Here is a 24,530-nt window from a genome sequence, read left to right as displayed (position 1 = left end):
GTTGATGTTTGTACAAAGTCAGTTAAGTTACATAGTGTTGATGTTTGTACAAAGTCAGTTAAGTAACGTAGTGTTGATGTTTGTAGAAGGTGAGTTAAGTAACGTAGTGTTGATGTTTGTAGAAGGTGAGTTAAGTAACGTAGTGTTGATGTTTGTAGAAGGTGAATGCAAGTGAACAAACATAATGATATGACCTTTGACCTGTGACCTGCATCAGAAGGATTAATAGAATATTTTAAAACTTTTTACTTTACCCTTAATTTATTTTGCATACTTGTTTTTATATTTAATATTTTATATTTTTCGTTTATTAAACTAATTACTAAAGTGGACACAAAATGAACATAAATACAAAAGAGATGTTTTTTGTATATATAGACTATATATTTTGATACATTAATTGGAGTCTTATTATTTTTATTTTTTACTTTAACTCTGTTTACAAAATAAACTTCTTTAACCACAAACTTATCAAATTTCTCTTTCATGAACAACCTCATCACACTGAAGTGTTAAAATGATCACTGAGTGATAACTACAGTAATTCTCATCATTTGGTTTACCTTTTACAAAATGTTATACGTAATTTGGATAACAAAAATAAATCTCAGTGAGCTTTTTGAAAAGGCTTTATTCTACCACATAAAAAGCTGTTTGCTAGATGACAAAACCCTGTCTATATTTGTACTGTTTCTAGCACTTGAACCCTGTCTATATTTATCCTGTTTCTAGCACTTGAACCCTGTCTGTATTTGTACTGTTTCTAGCACTTGAACCCTGTCTATATTTATACTGTTTCTAACACTTGAACCCTGTCTGTATTTATACTGTTTCTAGCATTGAACCCTGTCTGTATTTGTACTGTTTCTAGCATTTGAACCCTGTCTGTATTTGTACTATTTCTAACACTTGAACCCTGTCTGTATTTATACTGTTTCTAGCACTTGAACCCTGTCTGTATTTGTACTGTTTCTAACACTTGAACCCTGTCTGTATTTGTACTGTTTCTAGCACTTGAACCCTGTCTGTATTTATACTGTTTCTAGCACTTGAACCCTGTCTGTATTTGTACTGTTTCTAGCACTTGAACCCTGTCTGTATTTGTACTATTTCTAACATTTGAACCCTGTCTGTATTTATACTGTTTCTAGCACTTGAACCCTGTCTGTATTTATACTGTTTCTAGCAGTTGAACCCTGTCTGTATTTATACTGTTTCTAGCATTGAACCCTGTCTGTATTTGTACTGTTTCTAGCATTTGAACCCTGTCTGTATTTGTACTATTTCTAACACTTGAACCCTGTCTGTATTTATACTGTTTCTAACACTTGAACCCTGTCTGTATTTGTACTGTTTCTAACACTTGAACCCTGTCTGTATTTGTACTGTTTCTAGCACTTGAACCCTGTCTGTATTTATACTGTTTCTAGCACTTGAACCCTGTCTGTATTTGTACTGTTTCTAGCACTTGAACCCTGTCTGTATTTGTACTATTTCTAACATTTGAACCCTGTCTGTATTTATACTGTTTCTAGCACTTGAACCCTGTCTGTATTTGTACTGTTTCTAGCACTTGAACCCTGTCTATATTTATACTGTTTCTAGCACTTGAACCCTGTCTGTATTTGTACTGTTTCTAGCACTTGAACCCTGTCTCTATTTATACTGTTTCTAGCACTTGAACCCTGTCTCTATTTATACTGTTTCTAGCACTTGAACCCTGTCTATATTTATACTGTTTCTAGCACTTGAACCCTGTCTATATTTACACTGTTTCTAGCACTTGAACCCTGTCTGTATTTGTACTGTTTCTAGCACTTGAACCCTGTTTGTATTTGTACTGTTTCTAGCACTTGAACCCTGTCTATATTTGTACTGTTTCTAGCACTTGAACCCTGTCTGTATTTGTACTATTTCTAACACTTGAACCCTGTCTGTATTTATACTGTTTCTAGCACTTGAACCCTGTCTGTATTTGTACTGTTTCTAGCACTTGAACCCTGTCTCTATTTATACTGTTTCTAGCACTTGAACCCTGTCTCTATTTATACTGTTTCTAGCACTTGAACCCTGTTTGTAGTTGTACTGTTTCTAGCACTTGAACCCTGTCTATATTTGTACTGTTTCTAGCACTTGAACCCTGTCTGTATTTGTACTATTTCTAACACTTGAACCCTGTCTATATTTATACTGTTTCTAGCACTTGAACCCTGTCTATATTTATACTGTTTCTAACACTGGAACCCTGTCTGTATTTATACTGTTTCTAGCACTTGAACCCTGTCTGTATTTGTACTGTTTCTAACACTTGAACCCTGTCTATATTTATACTGTTTCTAGCACTTGAACCCTGTCTATATTTATACTGTTTCTAACACTGGAACCCTGTCTGTATTTATACTGTTTCTAACACTTGAACCCTGTCTATATTTATACTGTTTCTAGCACTTGAACCCTGTCTATATTTATACTGTTTCTAGCACTTGAACCATGTCTATATTTATACTGTTTCTAGCACTTGAACCCTGTCTATATTTATACTGTTTCTAGCACTTGAACCCTGTCTATATTTATACTGTTTCTAGCACTTGAACCATGTCTGTATTTATACTATTTCTAGCACTTGGATTATTTACATGTAGACATCCCTTTGTGTGTAAATCTTGATTTTTGCACACGGTTCCAGTTTCTGCAGATTATGTTGTATGGATTTTTAACTTTATGATATCTGTTAAAAATATAGCTGCTTTGTTAACATTATTAATGGTCTTTATCATAAACTCAAAACCTCATTTAGTACATATTATGGGTTCAGAAATCCAACAAGTATTTTTTAAATAATTTATCTGACAGAAAAAGGCACAAAATCAGCATTAACTGTGCATTACGGTGCCTTAATTTTAGTTGTTTTGTTTTACTTTACCTTAATTTCATTTTTCCAACCCAAAAATGTAATTATAGAACATAAAATACACATTTATCATCCATAATTTTTATTCATAACTATTGATACTTAGTGAAACTTGATAATTTCGAAGTTGACGAAATAAAAGACAGTTTTATGTTTCACAAACATCTGATATAATATGTAATAAATGAAATATTTGAGAAACACACTGTTCTCTGTGTTTTCATAAAGCTTTCACTTATTTTTGTCTATCAAACTTCTTCGTGTCTTCTTTTGTGCATTTTACTTCATTATGTATACTTACCTGTTGTTATGTGGATGTAGTTTACTTGGGTTTTATTATTCATTTAAAGAAGAAATACCACAAAAAACACTTTGTGTGTAACTACTTATTTGTTGGGGCTAAGAATATTTGATCTCTTTAGGACATGGCCAATGAAGAGTTTAGAGTGACTGAGGTTAATGAACTTGGTAGTAAGCTGATTGTTGAAGGACATCCAGAAGAAGAATTAATTCATAAGAAGAAAGTGGTAAGTTTAGTGAAAACCATGAAATCCAGCTGACGAACTTATGTATTACTGTAGTCCTAACAGACTGTTACAATAAGATTCATCCTATAAAATCAGCCCAGTGGATTTCATATGGATAACCTATTGTAATACTTTATTGTAAATAAAGAAACTATTTATTAAATATAAAGTATCAGTAATATCGTACCAAAAAATACTGTTTTTCTTATCAGCTAACTTCTTTATTGGAAGTGAGCGCTTGTGTGACAGAGTAAATATGGGTTATTATTTAAACTGTTTTTCTTATCAGCTAACTTCTTTATTGGAAGTGAGCGCTTGTGTGACAGAGTAAATATGGGTTATTATTTACAGTACATAAGAAGTGAGCACTTGTATGACAGAGTAAATATGAGTTATTATTTAAACTGTTTTTCTTATCAGCTAACTTCTTTATTGGAAGTGAGCACTTGTTGTGTGACAGAGTAAATATGGGTTATTATTTACAGTACATAAGAAGTGAGTGCTTGTGTGACAGAGTAAATATGGGTTATTATTTACAGTACATAAGAAGTGAGTGCTTGTGTGACAGAGTAAATATGGGTTATTATTTACCAGTACATAAGAAGAGAGTGCTTGTATGACAGAGTAAATATGAGTTATTATTTACAGTACATAAGAAGAGAGTGCTTGTGTGACAGAGTAAATATGAGTTATTATTTACAGTACATAAGAAGTGAGTGCTTGTGTGACAGAGTAAATATGGGTTATTATTTACAGTACATAAGAAGTGAGTGCTTGTGTGACAGAGTAAATATGGGTTATTATTTACCAGTACATAAGAAGAGAGTGCTTGTGTGACAGAGTAAATATGAGTTATTATTTACAGTACATAAGAAGTGAGCACTTGTGTGACAGAGTAAATATGGGTTATTATTTACCAGTACATAAGAAGAGAGTGCTTGTGTGACAGAGTAAATATGAGTTATTATTTACAGTACATAAGAAGTGAGCACTTGTGTGACAGAGTAAATATGAGTTATTATTTACAGTACATAAGAAGTGAGTGCTTGTGTGACAGAGTAAATATGAGTTATTATTTACAGTACATAAGAAGTGAGTGCTTGTGTGACAGAGTAAATATGGGTTATTATTTACCAGTACATAAGAAGTGAGTGCTTGTGTGACAGAGTAAATATGGGTTATTATTTCACCAGCACATAAGAAGAGAGCGCTTGTGTGACAGAGTAAATATGGGTTATTATTTACAGCACATAAGAAGTGAGTGCTTGTGTGACAGAGTAAATATGGGTTATTATTTACCAGCACATAAGAAGAGTGCTTGTGTGACAGAGTAAATATGGGTTATTATTTACAGTACATAAGAAGTGAGTGCTTGTGTGACAGAGTAAATATGGGTTATTATTTACCAGTACATAAGAAGAGAGTGCTTGTGTGACAGAGTAAATATGGGTTATTATTTACAGTACATAAGAAGTGAGTGCTTGTGTGACAGAGTAAATATGGGTTATTATTTACAGTACATAAGAAGAGAGTGCTTGTGTGACAGAGTAAATATGGGTTATTATTTACCAGTACATAAGAATAAAGTGGGACAATAAATACATTTATGAAATGATTCATACATTACTTTTGATCACGTATTTAAGTGCAGTGAATCAAAAAAATACATTAGACCTCTGGTGAACACAAAATGAATTTTTAATATACATACACAGTAATTAAACAGTTACTCTGCTATATAATATTAAATAATCAATTCTACAAAATTACATAACAATATTTGTTTATCTAAATTAATTTAGATTACCATATAGTAATGTAAATAGGACTCAAAACCCCACAGATCTCTCTTTTTTGTATTTGTATGTTGGAAGGGAAGCTGCAGAACCTAGTCCAGTGTCCAGGACTTTATCTGTAAATTACATTAATTTTACTTGTTATCATCTTCTGTTCATTCTGAAATAAATAATACATTATTCACTATGATCATCTATTTGGAGGGATTAACATTGATTAGTTGTTTTCCACTTAAGTTAATTAATCAGCCCCTTGGAATACAATTTCAAGGGTTGTACACAAACCAAGATCGAGCAAAATTTTAATCCGTATTTTTCTTACAAAGGAAAAGTTCTGACGAACAACTGAACATTTCAAGAGCCATATGTATTAATTTATTTATTCATTTATTGCTAAAGATGGAATTATTGATCTATTCTCGACTTCTGAAGGTATGAATTCATTTAATGTTTTTTTTAATGTGGAGAAATGTTGTGTTTTCAAGGATAGCACACTGTTTTATGATAATTATGAAGTATGTGTCTTTGTTTATGTGTAATTAAACTGTCCCTCTTTTATATTTATGACTATGTACTTGTTTCTATTCCATATGTATTCAAGGAACTGAATGAAACATGGGAAAGACTTAAAGCACTGACTTTATTAAGACAAGAAAAACTTTTTGGAGCTCATGAAATCCAACGTTTCAACAGGTACTGTATAAATAAAATTTTAAGAGAAATCGTTAAGATTACAATAACATCAAATGAGGCTTTTAAACATAAATCTCAGACATACACCCTCAAAACATTTTTAACAGAAATGTCAGACACACAAAAATTTTTGACATATTTTTATCTTATTTATTATAATTATTTATATTTTTTAATAAGGCTTTTTAATATACATGAAATATTATAAGCTTATCACATGCTGTTTCTCTATTTTATTTACTGTTCATGTGTGGTTCATCTCAATAATAATTTTGCAGTCTGGCTGTATTTTATGAAAGGGAAATAAATTCAAACTTGATAAACTGTGGTTATTTTAAAGGCCAGTGAAATGTTATATCAAGTAATGCCATTTAGACTTTTAATCCTGTTCACTTATTTTTCAAGTTGTTAATGTGGTATTTGTACACTGAATATCTAAAATATGTTCTAATTTTTCTGGACAATTTGCATAATAGGGATAATATTCACTAGATACATTCTTTTGATAATTGCTCATTATTTTGTTCTTTACTTTCCTAGAGATGCTGATGAAACAATTGCGTGGATTACTGAAAAAGATCTGATCCTTTCCTCGGATGATTATGGAAAGGACCTTGTTAGCATTCAGGCTCTTCAGAGGAAACATGAGGGAATGGAGAGATTTGGCTGCTCTGGAAGACAAGGTCAGATATGATAATGTAACTTTGATACAAAAGTACTCGTGTACTCTTGTAGGCCATTACTTCATATTTACATGAATTGTGTATAACTTTAGTTCACAAAACAAAACTTTTGTATGGTTATAATATTAAAATTGTTTAACTACTCAAGGTTGACTTGTAAATCAAGATGAGACTGTGTCTGTTTAGTTAGTCATTAGTTAAATTGCTGATAAACGTATGTGGTAGTAATGTGTATCTCAAGCATTGTGAATTGAATTAACTTAATGTTCATATCTTCTGTTATTATTAAACATGTTTTGTGTTAGTGTAATAAATTTGAAGAAACTTTCAAGAGAACTTTTCAATGCTGTTCGTAATCTTTGTAGATGTTCCAAAATAATAAGTGTAAATCCCATATTAAAATACTTTTGGAAGTTTCCAGTGTGTTGTTCTGAAAACTGTACAGTCTAGTGATCATGATACAGTTAATGATTAGAATTTCTTTTGATTAACACTTTAATTTGCTTGTTGGAGTTTAAAGTGCATTATTATAAATCTAGTTTGATTTTCCATACATTCATCCCCACTCTGCAGGTTTTAACTTTGGGACAAGAAGCTGATAGACTATGTACTAACCATGAAGATCATGCTGATGAAATTCAGTCCAAACATGCTGAAATTGTCTCAAACTGGGAAGAACTGAAAGCAAAGGTAAGATATCTGTAGAAGGTTAAATCAGAACATTCCTTTCAGAAATGAATTTATAATAGGCCTGGCATGACCAGGTGGTTAGGGTGTTTAACTTTCAATCTGAGGTTTTCAGGATCAAATCCACATCACACCAAACATATTTGAAATTTCAGCCATGGTAGCATTATAATGTAACAGTCAGTCCAATTATTCATTGGTAAAAAAGTAGCCCAAATGCTGGCAGTGGGTGGTGATGACTAGCTGCCATCCCTATAGTCATACACTGCTAAATTAGGGACATCTAATACAGATGTCCTTTGAGTAGCTTTATCCAAAATTCAAAACAACAAACCGTTTTGTGACAGATTTGGTATAAAATGCATGTGTTTGTATACACATTTGCATACACTTAGTGTTTATACTGTAAATTTTAATGTATATGTATTTTCACAAACTTTGGTAGACCTTTATTAAACATTACAAGTCTTTTATACACAGAAAACCAGTTTTGTTTATGAAAATATCTAGTTTTGTCTTGTTAGTGTGAGTGCAAAGCAACTTTCATGTTATGATTAGAAAACTATTATTTTTCAAAAAAAAAAATCATATAGCGTTCAAGTAATCTCTGTAACATCCTAAATACATTTCAAATGTTTGTTTTCAGTAAAACCCAACCCTAACTTTATACAGAATCTGTCAAGTTGCTGACTTTGTACCCACCATGAAATGGTAGGAAATAAATGTTGTTCTTTTGTGTTCTAGAATGACTACAATTTATAACACAAATACACAAATGTTTAGTTTAAATAGCTGAAATCTCGTAATGTTATACATATATGTATGTTTATTATTTTTATTATACTGATTTTTCAATAGTGTCTGGCCAACAATACCGAAGTTACAATGATGTGGTGCATGCACACTCATGTTACCTTATTCAGTGATTTTATCAAGTGACATGTCTTGGCTGTGTTATAATGGATAAGTGTTTCACAAAACAGTCACATTTCAGTTATAATACGTGATATATGTATACAGATTATTTATGTTTACAAACAAGTTTTTAGACTTATTTTTATTAAAATATAGAACAGTAAATAAAGAAGTAAAGCAAACAATTATCTCTTCCAGTTATGACCTCTGAACTTGTTTCTTACACAAGTAGGTGTATGTGTATTCCTAAAATGGAATGAGGTAGACATGGTCTCTGTGTTTGAGTTATTAAACATAGCGATATCTCAGCAAATAGAAAAAGTTGGAGATTCTTATTTTATATACCTAGCTTATCAGTATAGGTACTTTGAGTTCCTAATTCTTAAGAAATTATAGACTTTGTATTTGGACATCACAAACATTTAGTTAGAACCAATGCTCCTTTAACACACCACTTAACTCACAAAACTTGATATTTAGGTGTGTTTTTAACATTTAATTTTAAATTAAGACTTAACAGGTATAATACTAAAATTTGAATTATATTCCTCAATTTTATACCAAACTCATTGACATAAGTTCATAAAATAGTAGTTGAATAAAATTTTGAATCTGAGTCAACAAATGTCATGACATGGCCTTTGATTTGTGACCTGTGTCGATAGGGTTAAACAAACTTTATTATTGTATCTCTCAAAAAGACTTAGATTTAGAGAAAGGAAAGTCTACAAAAAATTAATTAATTCTCTTGTGGGAAATGTGTCCGTTATTTTTGTCACTTGAAATTAAAAATTGTGATTAAAAGTTACAAGGATCAGTTTTCATAATATTGTTCAGATCTAAATTAAAATGTCTTCTAAACAACTGGCAAACAGCGGTAAACAACAGTAGATTTCACTGCTATATAATATCAGAAACGAGGTGTTGTTTATCTGTTGAAATAGTTATTATTTTATTTGCCTTGACCTAACTAATCAAAAGTATCATTACACTAAGTTTATTGTTCACAGAAATATGTTACTGAGAATTTATGTTTTTCAGCACTTAATAGAAAAATCCCTCAAAATTGTAACTGTAAAGTCTGAGGGCTATATATAGGTTTGGCCTAAACTTAATACCTTGAATTATTCAATATTTGTAAGGTATTGCATGATATATGAAGCATGACTGTTGAAGTTGGAGTAGCCAGTACTGCAGGTAGTGTATTTGTGGTATTGGAAATCATTCTTGGGTTAAATTCCTACAAACTAATTGACAGAGACCTGAGTTGTCTTCCTTTGAAACACATAAGCTGATAATGTTGACAGAGACCTGAGTTGTCTTCCTTTGAAACACATAAGCTGATAATGTAACCAGTCTGCATTATCTGTCAGTATTTTATTGTCTCTATCTTCATCTCTAAATCTTGTGGGAATGAGTTCTTTAGAACGTTTTCTATACCTTAACTACCTGGCCAGCTTGTAAACTGTATTATTATTGAACAGCTTTAAGCCTAATAACGTAGTTTTGACAGAATTCCAAATGTTATATTGAATAATAATAATAGTCTGTGAAGTCAATGTTTTATAATCTTCTGTCTATCTCTCAATTTTTCTTTAATTTTTTATCGTTATTTTCTGATCTTCTCTGTTATATTCTTTAACCAGTATGAATGCCTTTACAAGTTGATTAAATTTTTTGTTGTTACTTCTAGAAACTGTTCATAATTATTATGGAGTGTATAGATATTGTTAAATGTAAGTACCTGAAAATACAAACTTGGAGAGCAACAATGTGACATAGCAAGTGTTTCAAACATATTTACAGTTTGATGGATCCTGTACTTAAATTACCCTGTTTCACTGTTGGTATTCAAACCTTATATGTTCAAATAAATTTAACAAATCTCAATTGCTGGTGAAAGGTCAAAGTTCAAAGTGTTGATGTGATTGAAATATTTGTATTAAACGTCTTCCTTAGTTGTTTGTCTGTAACTTATAACAGAGTCATTATTAGGGTTGTTTATCTATGAACAACTTTATTCACACTAAACCTGTATAAGTGTGTTTTTCTGTGAGCTATTTCTATAGACTCTATAACTTAGAACAGAGTCATTATTAGGGTTGTTTATCTATGAACAACTTTAATCACACTAAACCTGTATAAGTGTGTTTTTCTGTGAGCTATTTCTATAGACTCTATAACTTAGAACAGAGTCATTATTAGGGTTGTTTATCTATGAACAACTTTAATCACACTAAACCTGTATAAGTGTGTTTTTCTGTGAGCTATTTCTATAGACTCTATAACTTAGAACAGAGTCATTATTAGGGTTGTTTATCTATGAACAATTTTATTCACACTAAACCTGTATAAGTGTGTTTTTCTGTGAGCTGTTTCTATAGACTCTATAACTTAGAACAGAGTCATTATTAGGGTTGTTTGTCTATGAACAATTTTATTCACACTAAACCTGTATACGTGTGTTTTTCTGTGAGCTATTTCTATAGACTCTATAACTTAGAACAGAGTCATTATTAGGGTTGTTTATCTATGAACAATTTTAATCACACTAAACCTGTATAAGTGTGTTTTTCTGTGAGCTATTTCTATAGACTCTATAACTTAGAACAGAGTCATTATTAGGGTTGTTTATCTATGAACAACTTTAATCACACTAAACCTGTATAAGTGTGTTTTTCTGTGAGCTATTTCTATAGACTCTATAACTTAGAACAGAGTCATTATTAGGGTTGTTTGTCTATGAACAACGTTAATCACACTAAACCTGTATAAGTGTGTTTTTCTGTGAGCTATTTCTATAGACTCTATAACTTAGAACAGAGTCATTATTAGGGTTGTTTGTCTATGAACAATTTTATTCACACTAAACCTGTATAAGTGTGTTTTTCTGTGAGCTATTTCTATAGACTCTATAACTTAGAACAGAGTCATTATTAGGGTTGTTTGTCTATGAACAATTTTATTCACACTAAACCTGTATAAGTGTGTTTTTCTGTGAGCTGTTTCTATAGACTCTATAACTTAGAACAGAGTCATTATTAGGGTTGTTTGTCTATGAACAACTTTATTCACACTAAACCTGTATAAGTGTGTTTTTCTGTGAGCTATTTCTATAGACTCTATAACTTAGAACAGAGTCATTATTAGGGTTGTTTATCTATGAACAATTTTAATCACACTAAACCTGTATAAGTGTGTTTTTTTGTGAGCTGTTTCTATAGACTCTATAACTTAGAACAGAGTCATTATTAGGGTTGTTTATCTATGAACAATTTTAATCACACTAAACCTGTATAAGTGTGTTTTTCTGTGAGCTATTTCTATAGACTCTATAACTTAGAACAGAGTCATTATTAGGGTTGTTTATCTATTAACAATTTTAATCACTCTAAACCTGTATAAGTTTTTCTGTGAGCTACCTCTATAGACTCTATAGCTCAGAACAGAGTCATTATTAGGGTTGTTTGTCTATGAACAATTTTATTCACACTAAACCTGTATAAGTGTGTTTTTCTGTGAGCTATTTCTATAGACTCTATAACTTAGAACAGAGTCATTATTAGGGTTGTTTATCTATTAACAATTTTAATCACTCTAAACCTGTATAAGTTTTTCTGTGAGCTATTTCTATAGACTCTATAGCTCAGAACAGAGTCATTATTAGGGTTGTTTGTCTATGAACAATTTTATTCACACTAAACCTGTATAAGTGTGTTTTTCTGTGAGCTATTTCTATAGACTCTATAACTTAGAACAGAGTCATTATTAGGGTTGTTTGTCTATGAACAATTTTATTCACACTAAACCTGTATAAGTGTGTTTTTCTGTGAGCTATTTCTATAGACTCTATAACTTAGAACAGAGTCATTATTAGGGTTGTTTGTCTATGAACAATTTTATTCACACTAAACCTGTATAAGTGTGTTTTTCTGTGAGCTGTTTCTATAGACTCTATAACTTAGAACAGAGTCATTATTAGGGTTGTTTGTCTATGAACAACTTTATTCACACTAAACCTGTATAAGTGTGTTTTTCTGTGAGCTATTTCTATAGACTCTATAACTTAGAACAGAGTCATTATTAGGGTTGTTTATCTATGAACAATTTTAATCACACTAAACCTGTATAAGTGTGTTTTTCTGTGAGCTGTTTCTATAGACTCTATAACTTAGAACAGAGTCATTATTAGGGTTGTTTATCTATGAACAATTTTAATCACACTAAACCTGTATAAGTGTGTTTTTCTGTGAGCTATTTCTATAGACTCTATAACTTAGAACAGAGTCATTATTAGGGTTGTTTATCTATTAACAATTTTAATCACACTAAACCTGTATAAGTGTGTTTTTCTGTGAGCTATTTCTATAGACTCTATAACTTAGAACAGAGTCATTATTAGGGTTGTTTATCTATTAACAATTTTAATCACTCTAAACCTGTGTAAGTTTTTCTGTGAGCTACCTCTATAGACTCTATAGCTCAGAACAGAAACAAACTTAAGTTAATAAAGTTAATTCTATATAATAAATTCAGCAGAAACACAATCATTAAACAACAGAGCTAAAAAAACTGGTTTAGTTTGTTTGGAAGTTTGCACCAACTACGAGAGGACTATTTGTACCAGCAGGCCCTAATTTAATAGTAAAAACCTAGAGAGAAGGCATCTAGTCATTACCACCCATTGTTAACTCTTGGACTACTCTTTTACCAACTGTTAGTGGGATTAACCATCACTTTATAACACCCTCATGGCTAAAAGGGTGAGTATGTTTGGTGAGATGGGAATTTGAACATGCAGTTTGAGAGTTGAGCACCCTAACCACTTGGCCATGCTAAAACCCTCTAATGATCATAATGTGTTGAGAATCATTAGTTTAAAACTCACTATTAACAGTAATTTCAGCAGTTAATCTAATGACATCTCCCACTCTTCAGCCACCTTAACTAATGACACAGATCATTTTTCTAAGGCCATGTCACTGCATTTGTTAACTTGCATTCAAAATTATTGTTGAATTACTATTTTATGAATGTATGTCATTAAGTTTGGCATCAAATTGTAAATTATAATTTGAGTTTTAGTATTATACATATATTTCTTAATTTAAAAGTAATCATTAAAAAACATCTTGTATATCAATATTTGTGTGTCATATGAGGTGTTGAATTCAGCTTTGGTTCAAATTACACATTTAATTGTATTGTCCAAATGCAAAGTCTGTAGTTTCTAACAAATTAGATTTTTAAGTAATTAATATCAACAAGCTAGAATCTAAGGTAAGAACATCTTATCTTTTTTATTTTCTGAGATATTTATTGAATCAACCAAGGTGGCCCCAGTTAACTCTTCAATTTTTAAAAATACTTGCTAGGATACACCCAATTGTGTATGTATAACCAATCAGAAGCTCAGAATGTCCCCTTAGTTGTTTTCTCAGTCTTTTTGAAGTATTCCAGTCAGTAAGGTAAGACATTGGTGAGATCAAAATTTCATATTTGTTTAGACCCAGATACAACTTGATTACTTAGCTTAATAAATTACAGGGGAATTCTGTGGTGTTGATATAGTAATTTATGATTTTTGGTTATTTCAAGTGTATATAAAAAAAACGAAAATACTATTTTGTTTCACATCCTCCATGAGAAGGCTTAACAAATTATAAGTGGCAAACAAGTACAAAGTTCATAATTAGAAGTGATAATTATTTGCTATACTTCTTTATTTACTGTTCTATCTTTTAAGACAAATAAGTTTAAAAGTGTATTTATAAATAGTAATAACATATATGAATAATGTATTTTAACTGAAATATGACTGTGTTTTACAAAATACTTGTCCACTAAAATACAGCTAAGCTGGGCCACTTTGTAAATGCACATCTTATATTTGTGGAAATGTAACATAAATGCAACTTCTGTAATATTAGCTAAGCAGCCAAGCATGGCTGAAAGGACAATATACTAAAAATAATGTGTGTATATATGTATGTGTGTGTGTGTGTGTGTGTGTGTGTGTGTGTGTTATGAGATTTAAGCCATTTATTCTAAGCTTTTACCTTTCAATGTTCCAATCTGTAGTCATTCTAGTACAAAAAAATCATAATTTATAGTTATTTTGTAATTTTGTATGGTTGTTACGAGGTCAGTCAAATCAAATAACCTGGTTTGCTGATGAATGTTTCATCATAAATACTCTGCCTAAACAATCTGTCAAAGAATAACTTGTTTTGTTTTTGTTCTTGTTGCTTCCAGTCAAGCACAAAGCTACACAATTGGCTATTTGTGCTTTGCCCATCACAGTTATCAAAACTTGGATTCTAGCATTGTAAGTCTGCAGACATACCTCTGTCTCTGTGTCGCTGGGAAGCAATTTGAACGAACCTGTGCAAAGATATGATATTGAAATTAACAGATAATGTTTTTAAATGTTTAATAATTATCTGATGGATATAAAGATTTCATATGTGAACTTTGAAAATTTTCTAATGCATAAAACTATATTTAATCTTAAAATCAAAATTACTTTACATGTTGGACAAGCAACATTCAAAAATACAAAAGGCATGAGAAAAACATTACTTAAAAAATCTTAAAACTTAATATTAAGAAAGTGATACTTTGCATATGAAATTCTTGTAATATTTACTGATAATATGCAAACTTTCATGAAGATACACTAACTAGTTAAAAATTATAGCTCATAAACTGTAACAAACACAAATGGTTACAAGGTTGGTCTTTAGGACCAAGTCCATGCTGTGAAAGTTAAAAGATTTAGATAAGTCTCAACAATTTTACAGTATTTTAATAACATTGCATAATAACTTTCATAGTGTCAAAATCAATGGTAAAAATAATATTAATATTCATATTCATAATAAAGTATTAATGAAAGAAAAATTGATTATTACATTGTGATAGGATATATGATGCCTGATAGAGTGTCATGCTTTAAAAGAGATTATTGCCTCTACTTGGATTTGTGTAATGCTTTTAATTTTATAATAATGACAAAGAAAAAGTATTGTGATTACCTCAGTTTTCAATGTATAATTCAGGCCCAAGAACGGCGTCAGCACTTAGATGAATCCTACAATTTGCATCACTTCTTGGCTGACTTTCGAGATTTAGTATCATGGATTCATGATATGAAGTCCATTATTTCTGCAGATGAATTAGCAAAAGATGTGGCTGGGGCAGAGGCATTACTTGAACGTCATCAAGAACACAAAGTAAGAGCATGGATGATAGTTCAAAAGGAAATAACATTTGTTCTTGTTTTATATTTAATTATAATGAATTTATATATGGCATGATGTGAATGGTATGACCGTATGTTGTTTTTTATTTAATTATAATAAATTTATATATGGCATGATGTTAATGATATAACCATATATTGGTTTTTATTTAATTATAATGAATTTATATATGGCATGATGTGAATGATATAACCATATATTGGTTTTTATTTAATTATAATGAATTTATATATGGCATGATGTGAATGATATAACCATATATTGGTTTTTATTTAATTATAATGAATTTATATATGGCATGATGTGAATGATATAACCATATATTTTTTTTATTTAATTATAATGAATTTATATATGGCATGATGTGAATGATATAACCATATATTGTTTTTTATTTAATTATAATGAATTTATATATGGCATGATGTGAATGGTATGACCGTATGTTGTTTTTTATTTAATTATAATAAATTTATATATGGCATGATGTTAATGATATAACCATATATTGGTTTTTATTTAATTATAATGAATTTATATATGGCATGATGTGAATGATATAACCATATATTGGTTTTATTTAATTATAATGAATTTATATATGGCATGATGTGAATGATATAACCATATATTGGTTTTATTTAATTATAATGAATTTATATATGGCATGATGTGAATGATATAACCATATATTTTTTTTATTTAATTATAATGAATTTATATATGGCATGATGTGAATGATATAACCATATATTGTTTTTTTATTTAATTATAATGAATTTATATATGGCATGATGTGAATGGTATGACCGTATGTTGTTTTTTATTTAATTATAATAAATTTATATATGGCATGATGTTAATGATATAACCATATATTGGTTTTTATTTAATTATAATGAATTTATATATGGCATGATGTGAATGATATAACCATATATTGGTTTTTATTTAATTATAATGAATTTATATATGGCATGATGTGAATGATATAACCATATATTGGTTTTTATTTAATTATAATGAATTTATATATGGCATGATGTGAATGATATAACCATATATTTTTTTTATTTAATTATAATGAATTTATATATGGCATGATGTGAATGATATAACCATATATTGTTTTTTTATTTAATTATAATGAATTTATATATGGCATGATGTGAATGGTATGACCGTATGTTGTTTTTTATTTAATTATAATAAATTTATATATGGCATGATGTTAATGATATAACCATATATTGGTTTTATTTAATTATAATGAATTTATATATGGCATGATGTGAATGATATAACCATATATTGGTTTTTTATTTAATTATAATGAATTTATATATGGCATGATGTGAATGATATAACCATATATTGGTTTTATTTAATTATAATGAATTTATATATGGCATGATGTGAATGATATAACCATATATTTTTTTTATTTAATTATAATGAATTTATATATGGCATGATGTGAATGATATAACCATATATTGTTTTTTTATTTAATTATAATGAATTTATATATGGCATGATGTGAATGGTATGACCGTATGTTGTTTTTTATTTAATTATAATAAATTTATATATGGCATGATGTTAATGATATAACCATATATTGGTTTTTATTTAATTATAATGAATTTATATATGGCATGATGTGAATGATATAACCATATATTGGTTTTTATTTAATTATAATGAATTTATATATGGCATGATGTGAATGATATAACCATATATTGGTTTTTATTTAATTATAATGAATTTATATATGGCATGATGTGAATGATATAACCATATATTTTTTTTTATTTAATTATAATGAATTTATATATGGCATGATGTGAATGATATAACCATATATTGTTTTTTTATTTAATTATAATGAATTTATATATGGCATGATGTGAATGATATAACCATATATTGGTTTTTATTTAATTATAATGAATTTATATATGGCATGATGTGAATGATATAACCATATATTGTTTTTTATTTAATTATAATGAATTTATATATGGCATGATGTGAATGATATAACCATATATTGGTTTTTATTTAATTATAATGAATTTATATATGGCGTGATGTTAATGATATAACCATATATTGTTTTTTATTTAATTATAATAAATTTATATATGGCATGATGTGAATGATATAACCACATATTGGTTTTTATTTAATTATAATGAATTTATTTTTGGCATGATGTGAATGATATAACCATATTTTACCTGAAAGGGAGCAAAAGTTTTGAAGTTAGTTTCTAGGTAAATATAAATGCACCATCTCAGTACGTGAATATGTGTATTTGCTATTTTAAAATTATATGTAATTACCTTTATATAACAGTATGTTTCACAAGGAAATATTTTTTCATATTATTGTTACTAAACCAAAATTGCAGCATTTCCATATATATATAAATCGATTTTTTAATCTTTCCCTCGAAAATAATATTTTATGGTTTATTTTTATTACAACTTCGTCAGTCTATGAATGTAAAACGTAGACTTTGTTTTATGGTGCTTCAAAATAAAGATCAAAAACAAAACATAAGTTTTATAGTGTTAAATGTTTCCTTTCCCTGTACTGTGATCATCCTGATTTTTGGTATATAATACAATGGTTCAATCCTCATAATTAATTATATGTGTGGGAATAAATAAAATTTATTTAATATTTTTCTCTATTGGTGAATTAAACTGTTTCCATTCTACAATCTAGAAATAAGTATGTGGAAAAAAAAACATTATGTATCATTTTATCTAATATATTTTTATTTAATGAGATGCTGGGATAAACTTTTCTTTAAAACAAAAACTTCAAATATTACTGTTTATAATAATTCTTCTGCAAAATAAGCCTCAGTCATGATAAGTGTTTTAATAAACAGTGTGAAACTGAATTTATTTTGATTAGAACAAAGGCTACTAGTTTAAAAATGATTTTTAATTTGTGATCAAAAATCATCTTAAAATTTACAACAAAATTAGGGTTAACCCTTGGAGTAGGTGACTTGTGTCCCTACATAAAGTGCTCACTCCAAGGGGCACCAAAACTGATGTTGCAATTAGTGGTTCTTGTGAAGTTTTCAGAGGCAGGGGTTGAATGCAATTTCTGCACAGGCCGTAATTTTGCCCTGGGCCTACTGTGCACAAAATTAATAACTTGTAGATTGTTTGTCAGGTTTTATTTAATAAATATATATATATACTTTATTTAAAAGAATGGAAAATAATATTTAATTTTTTATGACAGGGTGAAATTGATGCCCGAGAAGACAGTTTCCATGCTTCCACTGAAGCAGGTCAGAGATTGTTGAATGAGAAACACTCAGCATCTGACGAAGTAAAAGAAAAGGTAAAGTCAAGTACTGGGTTTGATTTTGAATTAATATGTGTAGGGAGAAACAGTATAAAACCAGTATTTGTGGTGTTCAAATATGAATGTATATAATTTTTTATCTTTTGGTTAATATTACATTCTTATAGAATATCATCCAGCATGTGATATTTCACATGTATTAATTAGTTTTTGTCTTGTTTATCTATTTCAAATTCATCCATATATCTTTGAAGGAGAGATCATACTATCTCTTCAGTCATTCAGATAATTGAATTATCAGTTATAAAATCAATATTTGTAGTTTTCTTGATTAGAATATTTTGAAATAGTTCAGTATCTTCAACTGATTTCTTTCTCTTTTCTTTATCAATGAAATAAATAAAGGTTATAGGAAAGTACATTACTGGCCACAGAGTGAATTTGACAAGCACTGATCTAAGTAGACAAGTTTTTATGTGAATTAACCAGTAGGCACGTAGGAGACTTTTATTAAGTCCTTTCTATACATATATATTGTTAAATGTACACCTTCCTTTTACCTTCATTTGCAAACTTTTTGAAAAAATGTAACGTATGACTTTGTAAAGTAATTTTGTATAGAATCCAGTGTTTGACTCCTGTTATTTTATGTCCAGCTTCTTACATTAGCTAATGAAAAGCAGTCACTTCTTTCCTTGTGGGAAGAACGTCGAATTCTGTATGAGCAGTGTATGGATCTTCAGCTATTTTACCGTGACACGGAGCAGGCTGATACTTGGATGGCCAAACAAAATGTTTGTGTAAAGATTTTAAATTTTTATTGTTTTTCTGTTATACATAACTTACTGGTAACTTCAGTGAAATTGCTTTATGGCTCGTGTGTTTATATACATGCACAGTTATTCATTTATAAATCGGTATTTATAGTCCTATAAATTACATTGATTGTGAATAGTTGATAAAATCAGCATTATATATCAATAATGAAATTAATACAGATCAAACGGAAACATTCACAGTGAGCCTTAAATGGTATCATTACAAGTTGTTTTCATCACCATAAACTCTGTTATTTCCATACTTTGTCTTTTAAAAGTTTTTATAAAAGTGGTGTATATAATTTAATGTTTTATTTATTATAATAATTCTTTTTGAAAAGTAAATAATAAAGTATAATTCACTATAAATATCAGTAACTTTATTTTGCAAAAGTTACGAGGTTGCATGGGATGCAGTAAAATGTAAAGAAGATAAAATGTTGGATTATTGTTGTTATAAAATGGTTTATTACAATTTTTTCATGTTGTTATAAAATGGTTTATTACAATTTGTTTCTTTTAGGCATTTTTGGAAAATGAAGACTTGGGTGATTCTTTGGATTCAGTAGAAGCTTTGATCAAGAAACATGAGGATTTTGAGAAATCATTGGCAGCCCAGGAAGAGAAGATCAAAGTACGTGTTGTCTCTACAGAAGTTGATCACATCTGGTTTCTCATACTCACATATTCAAATTAAAAATTAAGACTTACTACTCTAACATCACAATTTGTATACATATCACACATATTGGTCAAAGTATAAAGTTTATGTTAAAATCTTGCATTCATACAGGAGTAAGTTTTTAAAATATTTTTAAAAATTGAAAATTTTCCTCGGTTAACTACATTATTAGTGAAATTACTCTTTGATGAATCTTATTCAGATAATTTCATCTTAAATTTCTGTGGAAAGCTGGTCTGTGTGTGTGTGTGTGTGTGTGTGTGAATTGACAGGTTTTTTTAAAAGTATTTTCCATGGAAAGCTGGTCTGTGTGTATGTGAAATGACAGGTTTTATAACAATATTTTTCTTTTAATTAAGTTCTTTGTGATATTAAACATCAGTATGGGGCTTGCTATTCAATGTTTGTTTATAACATTTTCTTATTGTATAGATTTGTTGTTAATTTTGGAGATTCAAAGACGTAGAAATATCTTAAAATAACTGACTTCCAAGCCTTTTGTTTGCAGTTTCTATGTTTTCCAAAGAAAACAATTAATCACATTTATTCTGTTGTATGGAGCTTTGCACCAAATTTAGGATCATTAGGTCCTCTATAGCTACTGTATAAACCACCCCCCTCTGAAAAAAACTAACTTTAGATCCATCCTTTATCTTTCAGGAAGTCATGTGCTCTCATGGATCATGACATTATTTTTATGATATATGGATATTATGATTGGTTTCTCCTCTAGCGGTTAATTTGAAGTTTGCTATAATGTTCTTGTGTTCTGTTAAGTTTTATTACATAACTCTAAAATTTGTTCTTGAGATATCTCAACTGTAATTACCACTCTTACTGGTTTTCATTTTTGATTTTGATGCACAGCTTGAGTTTCTCTAGATATTCTTCTTAGAGAGGCTTCTCTGTTCCCTTGAAGTGCTTGATGCCACATATGTGCACGTGTAAACAAAATCCACTGTACCATTAACACCAGTACACAGTAATATGAAGTTTAAATGAGATAACTACAAAACTTTCAGTAAAGAAGTATAAAACTGTTTTATGTCTGACAAGATACATACTGTGCCATATCCACACAGTTTGAGAACTGCTTATGTCAACTATACGTTATTTAGTTTAATTTTATAAAACTGTTTTATGTCTGACAAGATACATACTGTGCCATATCCACACAGTTTGAGAACTGCTGATGTCAACTATACGTTATTTAGTTTAATTTTATAAAACTGTTTTATGTCTGACAAGATACATACTGTGCCATATCCACACAGTTTGAGAACTGCTTATGTCAACTATACGTTATTTAGTTTAATTTTATAAAACTGTTTTATGTCTGACAAGATACATACTGTGCCATATCCATCCAGTTTGAGAACTGCTAATGTCAACTATACGTTATTTAGTTTAATTAAATATAGGTTATAAGACACAAGCGTGGAATTTTCATTTTGTTTTTAATTACTTACATTTGAAAATAAAGTCACCTTGGATTGTATTGGTTTAGGATTGAGAATGTACTGATCATAGTCTGAATAAGAAGTAACAAAATGATCAATAATACTTGTAGTTATATAACTCATGTTTAGTGTGAGTTTTATGATCATATGAGATAATGTTGCACATTCTTTAACATATGCCTTGAAATAATATAACTTATGTTTAGTACAAATGTGACTTTTATGATTATATGAGATGTTTCACATTCTTTAACATATGATTTGAAGTATTGTAACTTATGTTTAGTACAAATGTGAGTTTCATGATCATGCAAGACGTTGTCCCACATTCTTTAACATGTGTCTTGTACCCAGCGTAAGTTATATTACTTCAAATGTGAGGTTTTGATCATGTGAGATGTTGACCCACATTCTTTAACATGTGTCTTGTACCCAGCATAAGTTATATTACTTCAAATGTGAGGTTTTTGATCATGTGAGATGTTGACCCACATTCTTTAACATGTGTCTTGTACCCAGCATAAGTTATATTACTTCAAATGTGAGGTTTTTGATCATGTGAGATGTTGACCCACATTCTTTAACATGTGTCTTGTACCCAGCGTAAGTTATATTACTTCAAATGTGAGGTTTTTGATCATGTGAGATGTTGACCCACATTCTTTAACATGTGTCTTGTACCCAGCGTAAGTTATATTACTTCAAATGTGAGGTTTTTGATCATGTGAGATGTTGACCCACATTCTTTAACATACAACTTGAAGTAATATAACTTATGTTTAGTACAAGTAAGTTTGTGATTATGAGATGTTGCCTCGCTTTCTTTAACATATGACGTGTAGTAATATAACTTACAATTAATACAAGTGTGATTTTTATGATCATATGAGATGTTGTCCAACATTCTTTAACATCTGTCCAATTGAGAATATGACCTATACTCCCACCAGAATCCACACATGTGTATATAGCAATATGATTAGTTGAAATGTTGAATGCTATATACAATGAAATATCTGCATTGATATATTTTAATATTTGACATTTTTGTTATTTCAAAGAAAACTCTCATTTGTTCCTTTAAAGTAAATTCCTTTTCTATAGATTTCATGACATGGTATTGTACAATATACAAGAATCATATAGCATCCCATAAACAACTGTATTTTTTAAATAACCTCAACTTTTTGTCATTCCCTGAATGTTTTTATTTTGAAGAATAAGTACCCCAGAAATACTGATATTAAGATCTGTTACAAACACTTAAACTACGTGGTCTATACAAGGGTAGCAAACTTAGTCACCACATTAGAATTTCTTGCTAACTTTGAACATCTAGTTTCAGAAAGTTCAACAATTATGAACTAGAACTGGGTTGTTTTAAATTAGGATTTTCCTGAAATATAGTATTTATCCCATAATGAATCCAAACTGATAAAAGTTTAGTCAGAACAAAGTTTCATTTTCTAAAATTTTGTATATATATTCAAGCTAAACTGAAACTATTGTTTAGTAGGAAGAGCTAAACTCTGTGTATACTTTCTGTGTGTATGATAGAAAGAATGTATATTTTACAGGCTCTTGATGAATTTGCCACCAAACTTATAGAAGGTCAACATTATGCGTCAGATGATGTAGCACAAAGAAGAGCAGCGGTAAGTTAGATCAGTTGAATATTTGTATATGTAATAGAACTTATAGAAGGTCAACATTATGCGTCAGATGATGTAGCACAAAGAAGAGCAGCGGTAAGTTAGATCAGTTGAATATTTGTATGTGTAATAGAACTTATAGAAGGTCAACATTATGCGTCAGATGATGTAGCACAAAGAAGAGCAGCGGTAAGTTAGATCAGTTGAATATTTGTATGTGTAATAGAACTTATAGAAGGTCAACATTATGCGTCAGATGATGTAGCACAAAGAAGAGCAGCGTAAGTTAGATCAGTTGAATATTTGTATATGTAATAGAACTTATAGAAGGTCAACATTATGCGTCAGATGATGTAGCACAAAGAAGAGCAGCGGTAAGTTAGATCAGTTGAATATTTGTATATGTAATAGAACTTATAGAAGGTCAACATTATGCGTCAGATGATGTAGCACAAAAGAAGAGCAGCGGTAAGTTAGATCAGTTGAATATTTGTATATGTAATAGAACTTATAGAAGGTCAACATTATGCGTCAGATGATGTAGCACAAAGAAGAGCAGCTGTAAGTTAGATCAGTTGAATATTTGTATGTGTAATAGAACTTATAGAAGGTCAACATTATGCGTCAGATGATGTAGCACAAAGAAGAGCAGCGGTAAGTTAGATCAGTTGAATATTTGTATATGTAATAGAACTTATAGAAGGTCAACATTATGCGTCAGATGATGTAGCACAAAGAAGAGCAGCGGTAAGTTAGATCAGTTGAATATTTGTATATGTAATAGAACTTATAGAAGGTCAACATTATGCGTCAGATGATGTAGCACAAAGAAGAGCAGTGGTAAGTTAGATCAGTTGAATATTTGTATATGTAATAGAACTTATAGAAGGTCAACATTATGCGTCAGATGATGTAGCACAAAGAAGAGCAGCGGTAAGTTAGATCAGTTGAATATTTGTATATGTAATAGAACTTATAGAAGGTCAACATTATGCGTCAGATGATGTAGCACAAAGAAGAGCAGTGGTAAGTTAGATCAGTTGAATATTTGTATATGTAATAGAACTTATAGAAGGTCAACATTATGCGTCAGATGATGTAG

The 24,530-nt window shown here is 29.7% G+C and overlaps 1 protein-coding gene and 1 pseudogene across 2 annotated transcripts in view; both read left to right on the top strand.

The window, feature by feature from the left end:
- Positions 1-5,904: 5,904 nt before the first annotated feature.
- Positions 5,905-15,412, top strand: LOC143245385 (spectrin alpha chain-like; the record flags this gene model as incomplete). The annotated part of the gene is given in 4 exon segments (XM_076491658.1): positions 5,905-5,927; positions 6,468-6,610; positions 7,184-7,300; positions 15,274-15,412. Coding segments are annotated over 3 exon segments (192 nt in total), but the record flags the coding sequence as incomplete, so codon positions are not given.
- Positions 15,278-24,530, top strand: part of LOC143245388 (spectrin alpha chain-like) — a 38,049-nt pseudogene continuing 28,796 nt past the window's right edge. Inside the window, exons 1-5 of the transcript XR_013025616.1 lie at positions 15,278-15,447; positions 18,751-18,852; positions 19,473-19,616; positions 20,158-20,268; positions 23,354-23,431. The product of XR_013025616.1 is annotated as a spectrin alpha chain-like (transcript). The remainder of the gene's footprint in view (positions 15,448-18,750; positions 18,853-19,472; positions 19,617-20,157; positions 20,269-23,353; positions 23,432-24,530) is intronic.

The sequence above is a fragment of the Tachypleus tridentatus genome, chromosome 2 (genome assembly GCF_004210375.1).
Source record: "Tachypleus tridentatus isolate NWPU-2018 chromosome 2, ASM421037v1, whole genome shotgun sequence".
NCBI classification, from domain to species: Eukaryota; Metazoa; Arthropoda; class Merostomata; order Xiphosura; family Limulidae; genus Tachypleus; species Tachypleus tridentatus.
Note: the sequence above shows the minus strand (reverse complement) of the source record. Positions and strands in the feature narration are given on the sequence as shown.